At 45.2% G+C, this 11,253-nt stretch overlaps 1 protein-coding gene across 1 annotated transcript; it reads right to left on the bottom strand.

Annotated features, from left to right (window-relative positions):
- Nucleotides 1–1,671: 1,671 nt before the first annotated feature.
- LOC120682018 (probable indole-3-pyruvate monooxygenase YUCCA5) lies at nucleotides 1,672–4,308 on the bottom strand. The gene is made up of 2 exons (XM_039963742.1): nucleotides 2,544–4,308; nucleotides 1,672–2,451 (listed from the first exon to the last, which is right to left on the bottom strand). Exons 1-2 carry the CDS (start codon nucleotides 3,582–3,584, stop codon nucleotides 2,224–2,226), a joined length of 1,269 nt encoding a protein of 422 aa, XP_039819676.1. The 5' UTR covers nucleotides 3,585–4,308; the 3' UTR covers nucleotides 1,672–2,223.
- Between the last annotated feature and the right edge of the window lie 6,945 nt (nucleotides 4,309–11,253).

The following is an 11,253-nucleotide window of genomic DNA, read 5'->3' as shown; positions in this document are numbered from 1 at the left end:
TGCTCCGTGTGAGGAATTATATTAGGCTGCATGAGCTCTCGCTGCAAGTGTAGCATGGCCGTGTAGTTTTGGAAGTCTGATCCGTATGTGGTGAACTACTGATGGTTTACGCCTCAGTTATGGTTGCGCGCGGTGTGTTGGCCTACTATCACGTACTTTGGAGGGTCAACTTGTAATTCTTATCGTTCCAAACATAGAGCACCTTCAGATTCCCTTTTACACGAAGATTTTGGAGCGGGTATTACATCATTTCATTCCTTGTGTTTTGTTTGTCGTAGTCTTCCGATAGCTGTGAGATGAGACTATATAGCACCAAAACATAGAATGCGAGTTTAATGGACCAACTGATGCTACTAACAAAAACAATTAGTTCACACATGCTGCGCCAGTCAGCTACTAAAAAGTAAAAACAATCCAACTGTAATGCATCCCAAGGAATTCCCCAAAAAATAATGGAATAAAAATTTCTCATTTGAACATTAAATCTTTAATTATACGTAATTAATTAACCGACCAATCTGCTTGCTATGCAGCGATAGTAATTTCCGGATCTGAAGTGACCTGTGATTTGCTGGGCCTGGGTCTCTCCAAAGGGAGACACATGTGGCCTTGTGCAGCGTTGTTCATCGAATCACTTTTCTTTTTTTCATTGCTAAGTGGGGGCTTTTAAATCCACCGGAGTTACCAGGGATACAACCCATATCCAGCTTGATCTTCAGTGACCACTTGATGCTCTCTTATCACATGAACTGGCCCATCTTGGACCATTGGTTCCTTCTTTCCAGATATTTTTGGCCCCGGATTCGGAAGGGAAAGGACGGTCATAATTGAACTTCTGAATATTGATGAGTGTACTCGTTGAAATTAGCTGTTCGTAGGACAGTCTTTAACAATGTTAAACACCTGAAGAGTTGTTCATGTATACTACTCCATCACTCTCATTATTACCGATTGTAGTAGCTCAAAGGAGCTGGTACAATGTACTATTTTAGGAACAGCAAGCTGGTATGCATTATTTTAGGAACTGAACTGCAATAATCGGAGTGCATAGTCTCCATTTACGCATGTGTAACGAACTGATTTGTATTAGTTTGGGAAAAACTGGAGTCAAATAAGTACTCATTTCTTTGTGTAATGTTTGTGGCTTTGTGAGCCAGCCTTGATATGCTGAACTTCTGAAATTGTGACTAGGAGTTTGTATTACTCCCACCCTAAAAAAACAGACTTATATTCAATCTCCTGTTTGTGATAGTTGACTTTGGGCTAATTAATCTGGAATCTTGGTTGGCCGGTTGTGGGCCAGAGTCAGGTAGTGGTGTGGTGCAGCAGTGAGATCTCATCTGATTTATACTAGTAACTTTCCATGGCACCAGGAGCCAATTGGGAACACAACTAACAGTGACCTGATGACCCCCCCTGCAGAAGTGCCGATCCAGTGGTGTTGCAAGGGACAACCAGAGGACAAGAGCCAGGAATTCGACAGCCCGCACCACACTACCATGTTTCGTGCTGGCCCCCTGAATCTCAATGATGCATAAAGCCTGAAAGAGACATTGCATAGCCCTCCCCCATGGTAAACTTTACTTCTTGCACACACACACACACACACACACACACACACACACACAGAGAGAGAGAGAGAGAGTAATGCTAACACAAGAAAGAATGACATTATTCAAATTACACTAGTAGCCATATTATATATTCATTCTCAAGTAAAGAGCCATACAAAGAGCAGTAAAAAGGAAAACAAAAAGATTACAACAAGAGGTAGTACTACCTCTTCACTAACCATATAACACTGCAAAAACTAGCTACTGCTACAAAGTGTAGTAGGAGTGTAGGACACTACACTAGAGTGTATACAACAAAGAAATGAACATGCTACGTCAATGAGAAAGAGCCTCATCTTCCATCAACAGGTTGCTACTATACACCAAGCTAGCGCCCATAGCTGCAGTAAAAATCCCCTATAGGGCTCACTCACTTCACCACGGATGGGAGGGCTCCACTTTCTCTGTTTTTTTGACACTCAACTCACTCTCACTATTTTTACCGTATAACCTAATTAACGACACCATACTAGTAATTTACCGGGCAAAGAACAAATCAACAACAAACCAAGGGCATTGGACTGCTGGCTAACTAAAACACCAGGAACAACTGTATGTCTGTGTGTGCTTCAGTAAGTTAGCTTCATGATCTGCCGGCTCCATCAGTAGTTTAGAAGACGACGGAGATACAGCGCCTGTGGCAGGCACCGGCCCTCTTGGTGGGCTTGGTCTCCTCCCTCCAGACGTTGCCGAGGTCCTTGGCGATGCGCACGGCGTCGGCGGAGGCGCCGGAGAGACCGCGGCGGGTGAAGCCGACGGCGTAGAGGCCAGACTGACCCTTCCACCCGTGGGGGAAGGCGGTCTTGGGGTATCCGTCCTTGTTGAAGAAATCGTTACCCTGAAAGATCAATTGGACATGGATTGATCAGACTCAGACCAATGTTGTTGCTGCAATGGAACAGTAGTTAATTTGTTGGAGTGTGAATTTACCTGGAGCCACTGGGGAACGTTGCTGCGGTAGCCGGTGGCGAGGACGACGGCGTCGAAGCTGAGCACACGGCCGTCGGCGAGCTCAACCTGGCTGCCCTTGGCGAAGCGTTTCACAGCGGGGACGACGGCGATGTCGCCCGCCCGGATGCGTGCGAGCGCGCCGTAGTCGAGCACCGGCGTGCGGCCGTGGGTCTCCTTGAGCTCGAGCGGGCCGGCGCCGGTGGGGCGGCGCAGGCCGAGCTTGGCGAGGTCGCCGAGGACGAGCCAGGCGAGGAGGACCATGATCTTGTCGACGATCCAGAGCGGGAGCCAGCGCATGAGGAGCACGGCGAGCTCGAAGGTGGACTTGCCGAGCACCTCGCGGGGCAGGACGTGGACGGCGTCGCGCACCACCATGGCCGGGCGCGCGCCGTGGTCGCTGAGGTCGAGCGAGACCTCCATGCCGGAGTTGCCGCAGCCGACGACGAGCACGCTCTTGCCGCGGTAGGCCTCGCCGGACTTGTAGTCGCTGACGTGGGTGACCTTGCCGTCGAAGCCCTCGAGGCCCGGGATGTCCGGGACGACGCTCTCGGCGTTCTCGCCGGTGGCGACGACGAGCCAGCGGCCGATGTACTCCATGTCGCCGCCGGCGGCGGGGGCGGAGGTGACGACGCGCCAGAGGCCGGAGGTCTCGTCGTAGCGGGCGGAGAGCACGGTGCTGTTGAACTCGGGCTTGATCTCGAACCTGGCGGCGTAGTCCTCGAGGTAGTCGATGAACTGGCGGCGCGTCGGGTACTCCGGGTAGTGGTCGGGGAAGGGCATGCGCGGGAGCTCGCAGAACTGCTTGGGCAGGTGCAGCTTGAGGCGGTCGTAGGTGCGCTTCTGCCAGAGCGAGGCGATGCAGTCGGCGCGCTCGAGGATGACGTAGGGGACGCCCTGCTCGCGCAGGCACGCCGCGACGGCGAGGCCCGAGGGGCCGGCGCCGACGATGATGGGGCCGTTGACCCAGACGCAGCGCGGGGAGAAGAGGCTGTCCATGCGGTCAGTAGGGAGGAGCACCATGGCTGACTGCTGATGCTTAATTGCAGCTGGATTGGCTAGCTGATGATCGAGGTGATGATGATGATCACTCTCCTTAGGCTTGATCGATGGATCGATCGATGATCAGTAGTATGTAGCTAGAGGTAGAAGGAGAAGGAGGTGTTGTTGTTGCTGTTGCAAATGTTGTTGTGTTGGTGGTTTGGGGGGTTGGACTGGGGGTGGTTATATAGGAGAGGGGGAATGAAGAAGCCGGCAGGGTGGGGGTGATGACTGGACTAGGCAGCCGAGCTCTGCATGTGAAGGAGAGAGGAACCGTTGCTGCTGCTGCTGGTGGTGGTGGAGAGCAGGAGAGAGGAGAGCGGCTGCATGGGCGTGCTGCTGCCATGGCATGATGAGAGAGAAAGAAAGAAAGGAAAAAAAAAGAAAGGAATAGAATCATGGCAGTAGCTAGAACGAACAAACAAACAAATAAGAAAGGTAGTGTGGCAGAGAAGGAGAAGATTACTTGGAGATTGATAGGATCTAAGTCCCTTTTTCAGAGCTCCCTCGCGCGCGTTTTAAATTCCCCTGCTCTCGTTCTTGGAGGAATGAGAAAATTCGATGAGATTTTCTCCGATCCATGCATCTTGTTTAATTTTGATTTCTTTCCTAGAGAGAGAGATTCTGTTGCTGTGTGAGGGAGGAGAGAGAGACATGAGGGAGGACACATGCTGGGATGCCCCTACCAGTGGGGCGGAGGCGAGAACATGAGGGAGGCGGCGGCTGCAGCTGCTGCCTCCCGCCCGCCCCCCGTTTGGCGTGGATTCCATCCATCCAGTCCACGCCACCACACCAACGGCGAGACAAGAGCGGCCGCCGCCGAGGCTGAGGCTCGCGCGCGGCGCGGGAGGTCACGCCGTCGCACGCTCCCATGCATCCCACTCATGCTCGCCCGCTCGCGCTTATCTGCTGCTGCCACTATTATTGAGATCCACGCGCGGCATGGGAGAATCATCCCGTCGTCGTTTATATATGTTATTACTTCGTAGTAATTGCATCGTTAGCCAATGCAATATGCAAACCAGCAGCATCCTTCTCGCCGGCATTATTCGATCGGTCTACAAGATGGACTACTACTTGTAGTCTAAATATACTGGATTTTAACCACTAGAAAATTAAACTATAGTTGGTTTATACATATTCCAGCTTGAATTATAGCAGGCTGGTCTGATAAGCTGGCTGATTCTTTGTTTTCTGATGATTTCGACTGATTCAATAGTATTTTGTGAGGGAGAATAAGGTGAAATAAGCTGAAAGCGGAGAAGCTGAACAGAATATGTGCACAATTATTATATTTATAAAGTAACATGAACTGCAGCAAGCATTGAATCCTACTACTAATAAATATTATCGAAGCTTAAAAAAGCTTGAATTGGATCGCTATATTGTAAAGCATCGGCAAAATATTTATCAAAAGTAATTTGTTGCCTAAACTCAAATTCCGATAAACTATGATCTACCTCCACTCTAACAATAAAAATAATTGAATCATAATACGCGCTTATGTATTCAAAGTTTATTCTTCAAAATGTCACGGCCAGGATTTGTAACACCCATAGCATTGCCACCAATAAAATATAAATTTATTTCAAATTCTATCTGACTACGCGTCTCCTACGTATGTATCTCCTTTCATCATTTCTTACATAGTGGAAAGTGACAAATTAAAGGCGCCACCGACCATGGCCAAGGCTTTTTGGTGCACAATAATCTGGAAATAAACTGAAACCCTGATCCTCGTGTCCATTCATGCATTTTTGCCTGCATGGGAAACGGTGATGAGAACCTTATGCTCTACTCCACTAAACCGTGTTGTGTAACCATTTCTTTTTAGGACTAAACCGTGTGTTTGTATGTGTGTTACTTACATTACAACAAAATACCAACTGGTGCCATGCTGTCACAGTGCGCGTTCCAGCCAATCCCCAATTTCCCAAGGGGGAAAAAACACCAGAGCAAGCTACCCAGTGGACTGCCAGGTGGGCCCCTCGCTTTACAGTGCAGTGCCAGCAGGGCCGGGGCGCCATCGTCGTTCTGCTTTTGTCCATTGCAATTTGCAATTGCACGCGCCCTCTGTCCCTAATTACCTGCGTGCAGCAACCCAAAAATTCTCTGCTGCCCCTCTTAACTTTTGATCGCTTTTTTTGATGCAACTCCATCTCCAATAAACTAGGAAACGCACAGCTCAAAAGCTTCGCTGCACAACCCTTGTGTTTGTCGTGTGGCCGCCATTCCTCATGGGCATGCGTCCATCTCTTCCTCGGTGCTTAAACGTGCAACCGACTGTACATTTCTGCGAGAGAAAGAAACTTGGTTCCGTGTTTGAATAGAGAACAAGATATTGATGTCTTTTTGTAAAGGAATGTAAAATGTGTATAAGAATCCCTTACAGTTAATGCTGGAGGTCTGCACGAATTATTTAAGAAACGTAAATTTCTAATTAAGGTCTTCTAATTTACAGAGGAATTACTATGTTACAATATAAAGATTTTTTTTCTTGCACCACAACTTCAATAACACAAAGTACACATTGTAGATATGGTCGGTAATTAAGTGTCAGAGCAGCGATATGGTCGGTAAGTCTTTTTTTCCCCTTGCATCCACTTCGTAGTATGCATGGTGTATGGCAAAAAGTAAGCAAGCCCCAAATTCAAGCAGCTGCAGAGCAGCTTCACTAGTCACTGTAGTTCTGTGTCCCCTGAGAAGCTGCAAAAAATATATCCAATGTCCTTTGCCGACCTACATATATACCAAGAACAAGCAGACACGGAAAAGGGTGACGCGGACGCATACTCTTTCACAAAAGCGGACCATAAAGCATCCAAAAATTTTGCACCTCCAAGCAGCTTCCTGACTTGGCTCCGGCATCACAAAAATCTCGCTCTCATCACTTGCTAGTGATCAGTGACTTCTCCCCCATACCTTGAGTGTGTGTCATCATCGTCGTTATCTACAAGTTAGACACAAATAGAGATCATCAGCAATGTATTAGCTAGCTAGCTAGTTAAGGGTCAATGCACTACTTTCTGTTTAATTAATTAATTTTCAAACTTAAAGTCAAATGACTAATATATATACATTGTTCGCGTTAGCGTCATGCACCTAGTTTTATTCGATTTGGACGTACTGTACCCATACCTAAACCTGCTAACTTATATATTTTTGCTGTCCTTCTATTTTGTTTCCATCCTTGCATGGAGCCAAAGCTGCAGTTCCCATTTCCTCTTTGCACCTAATATTCTCACTCCATCCTATATATCAAAGCAGAATGAGCGCAGAAGAACGAAAGGTCCATTCTGTCAAGCTAGTGGCGACAACTTTCGACAGATTCTTCCGTGTATTAGCTAGTACGTACCATCTGGGATGCAGGATTAACAATGGCACGCTTCTTTCGGTGCGACGCGTTCCAAGATCGGATCAAGAGCAAAAACATTCATTTTGTAATAGAGGATGCATGCAAAGTATTTGTTTTCCATGCACTTAGTTTAATCAAACAGCTGTGTACAACCTTATATTATACACGTACTATACATTGGCATGCACAACCAGTTTGTAAATTCAACTATGTTCATATATATCTAATTAAACACCTTATATATATATGGTAGCTAGCCTGTGTCTTTCACACCGCCTTATGCCAAGGTCTCCCTAAGCATACCGCAATTTTAGTCCCTTTCTTGACATTCAAGTAGCTAGCTTAGTCTAATTGGACAAGATTATTGAAGACTTTTATTTGGTGCAATCATCTCAAATATATATAATCATGGTCATAATCATTAGGCAAGTGAGCACAACAGCTGCCGACACGTGGCTAGTTAGATGCATGCTTCACGAACTTGCATTGGGCCAATGCTTAATTTTCACTGAGGTCCCCATGCAATCATCATCATCATGAACCAGAACCAAATGCGGTGCATGCTTTTGGCACAAAATATACATGGTTATTGACTCAATCGAGGTTAGGATCTCCTAGACTCTATTTGGTTGATAGCATTCGTTAGGAGCTTGCTTTTAGGCAAAGGAGAAGGCTGATACATGTATGGATACAACAAAATTAACCATGTGCATCGATGCATGTAACAATGTATGTTCACACCATCATCTGTGTAAGCGGAGAGCATGTGCAAGAGACCTTGTTTGCTTCAATTCACACTCCTTTTCATGGCTCAAAAAGAGGGTGAATACATATATTTATATGCTAGCAAGAAGGCCAGTGCATGCACAGTTGTTTTAGCTCATCTCTATGACGACCTTAGCCTTTTGCAAACCCTAGAAGAGGAACACGTAGAGCCATGCTAGCCATTCCCCTTGCCACTGACATGACTAGTTTTATAACCCGGAGGACACCTCATCCATGATGCAAATTGCATAGCAAGTTGATGCAGCATTAACATTAGTTGGCTAGTACACAACATCTTTCTTCAAGGCTGCAACCATGGAAAGTGAGCCCATGGCCAATGGATTTCTGCATGCCCTAGGCCAAATGGGGGCAGCGAGCCATGCCCACGTCTAGAGAACTCATCAAACCAGTTGCTTAAACAAGAGAAAGCTTGTAGTCAATCATATTTATGTAGGGCACAATGTACATAGCGAGCTCACCATGGTCGGTTCTGCCTCGCCTCGGATATTGCAATGTTGATTGCTTAGCCTTTAATCTGGGCCAAGCCTGTGTTACAGATTAAAAATGTTAAAACTATAGCTAGGGTTTTAGCGCCGTTAATGAGTCCCAACTCCCAACATAGTGCACGCGCCAAAGGTTTCACTTAGCTTAATCAAGGCGCCTCGGGGAGTGGCCATTCGCATGATTGTCGAGAGCCGCCGACCTATACGGATAGAAATTTCTTACTCCGATCCACTAGCATTCTATACTTGGGAGCATCATTACAAAAATCATTTGGTGTTTGATTTCTGGAAGTGTCAGTCATCTACCAGTTAACTATGGTCCCTAGGTGTGGGTATGGGCTCAATGCAGAGAAATGTTGAATTTTTTTTACTTCTTTCTTTTAATTTGAACAAATGATTTGTCACTTTGAAGAGTGCTTTTTTTCAGTGCTTCTCTCTTTAACAAAACAGTGATTCTGGGTTTTGGGATTCAAAACCAAAAAAAATTCAGTTGCTACCGAAATGGGTGAATTTCGGAAAATTTGGACTGAGATTCGGTGGTTTGACCAGTCAACAAATTTATTTTTAAATGAAACTTGGATAGTACTTGATAGAAATTTGGGCATCGATAACTCCTGTATGTGGACTTGTATGGACCATAGTAATGGCATAAAAATTCAGCTTTGACGATCAAATTTTTAGGACCATTTGGTTTCATTTTGGTCCTCACCGAAATGGGCAAATTTCGGTCATTTTGGACCGAATCCCAAAACCTTCGTTGTCATTAGGTAGTCAGAAATTTACTCTGCAACTATTTTAGTTTAGTATCACACAATTTCCTCTTAGCATGATATCAAAGAAAACAAACTTCCCGCAAGTAATTCCAATTAATACAACTTTCTTCTGATAAATCCATAGTTTATGTTGCATGTGCTTGTGTGTTCCGCATGATAAAATTTCTGTCATGGACATGATGCTTAAGGTGGTGCAGTATGTATGTACACCCTACAATCACTCCTCCCACACGTCACTAAAAGCCTGCTTCTATCTGATTCGCTTCCACCGGTGTGCGTCCAAGTATGGAGATTGATATGATCATGAGCTTCTGTGCGCCTTCGCAACTTTCTATGGCACTTGCTACGTGCTTGCCCTAGTATGGCTATGAGATTAGCTCAAAAGTGTACACCGATGAAAGAGACCTTTTGATTAAAATTATTATGCTTCATGGCCTTTACCTGGCCAAAGTGCAATCACCAAATGTTTTCTTAACAAACTTCGTGATATGCATTTCTTGTTTGTTTATGAGATGCTAATCCCACAGGCTTTATGAGATTGTTTAAGTCTGCTTGCTCAATATTCAGTGGGGCATCTATCTATCTATACTATAAAGATTAAAAACAATTAAAAATATTTCATATCTCTATCGGACCCATCTTACCTCTCACATTGGACCCTCGTGTCGTGGTCGAGAAAGGTGGGAAGAAGGGTAGAACTATAAAATTCGTATGTTCGAGAACACTTCTACCAAAATGTAATTTTTTTTCTTACCTGCCTGCGCGTACCCCTCTATCGTGCGCATCTACCCAACGCTGTAGTCAAGCTATGAAAAAAATTGGCTGATGGAAACAAGGTTGGCCGTGAGCCCAGGGACGTACCACACGTCAGGGAGAACCATGGCATTGGTGACAACGTTGCCGCCACTATTACAAAAATAATTTGTAGAAACGCCTCAAATTTTTTAGTGGCGGACTAAAACTTCATCTGTTGACACAAATGGAGCGGGATTACTGTGGCATCCAACCCGCCCCTAGAAAAATATTTTTAGGGGCGGGTCACCCCTCACCCAACCCTAAAAATAAGCGTCATTTTCAGGGGCGGTTAATGATGTCACCCTCCCCTAAAAAAACATTTCTAGGGGCAGGTGACACCATGACCCGCCACTAAAAATGGTGGCATTTGTAGGGGCAGTTCACGGCCTCACCCATCTCTAAAAATGTATTATTAGGGGCGGGTGATGGCATGACCCGCCCCTACAAGTGGTTCCACACAAAATAAAAAATCATAACTTTTTCATATAATCTCGGATGAACTCAAATTTTAATCAAAAATATAGAGAATGACGAGATCTAAAACTTCGTAGTTGATGAACTTTTCATTTATGGTAATTTAATGGTCCAAAAATTATTATAAATTCTCTAATAGCTATAACTATATAGTATCTCGTATAATTCAAGTCATACTTTGAGGTTTCAATAATCTTAACATTTATATACACTGAAATATACTTAGAATATTTTTTTTGTTTCTACAGTTCGCAATAACCATAGTGTAGAAGTTTCACTTTTTTATTTATATTGCTATATGTAAATAATTAAATGAATTTTTTTGATAAAACAGAAAAATATTTTTAGGGGCGGGCGAGGCCATCATCCGCCCCCTAGAAATGCATTTGTAGGGGGCATTTCTACCCACCCCTGCAAATCAATTTTTGAGTTAATATAAAAGAATAGCATATCGTATAGAGTAACAAGTGACTATGTAGTGTGGTGATAAGAAAGATATACGTGAGGCTTGAGGTAGGCTGTTCGAAATCCAGGTGATGCTAGTGTGTATATTTCGTCAAAAAAATCGTAGCTTGACACTATACATGGCTAGTCGTGGTGGCTGGTTAGCTAGAATATTTTTTCTTTTTTCTTTTTTGGACATAAATTATTTTAAGTGCGGATGCGTTACCTGCCTCTAGAAATGACGTTTTTAACTATGAGAACTAGGGGCGGTACCACACTCATTCCTAAAAATACGTTTTTGTCTGTTCCTAAAAATCTTTTTTGCAGTAGTACGCACTGAGAACTTACATAGGCGTCCCATCAGCCGTGTGCACGAAGAGGCCAAAATCCATGTCCGTGAAGCAAGAGAGCGGGTTGCTATTTCCCATCGCATGGCATGGAGCAGCAGTTGCGAGAACCTAGCTAGTGTCTTTGCCTCCTCTGTCTCGATGACGACACGCGCGCCCAGGCTAGAGTCGCGGGCGACGCCTCCGCCGCTAGAG

This window comes from Panicum virgatum, chromosome 7N (assembly GCF_016808335.1).
Source record: "Panicum virgatum strain AP13 chromosome 7N, P.virgatum_v5, whole genome shotgun sequence".
In the NCBI taxonomy this organism is placed as follows: Eukaryota; Viridiplantae; Streptophyta; class Magnoliopsida; order Poales; family Poaceae; genus Panicum; species Panicum virgatum.
This window is presented reverse-complemented; position numbering and strand designations above follow the sequence as displayed.

Excerpts from the sequence above, each read along its gene's own strand:
- LOC120682018 (XM_039963742.1), bottom strand. The coding sequence starts at position 3,584 with ATGGTGCTCCTCCCTACTGACCGCATGGACAGCCTCTTCTCCCCGCGC. Across the intron at positions 2,452-2,543 it reads ACGTTCCCCAGTGGCTCCAG|GGTAACGATTTCTTCAACAA; the intron begins GTAAATTCACAC and ends TTGATCTTTCAG.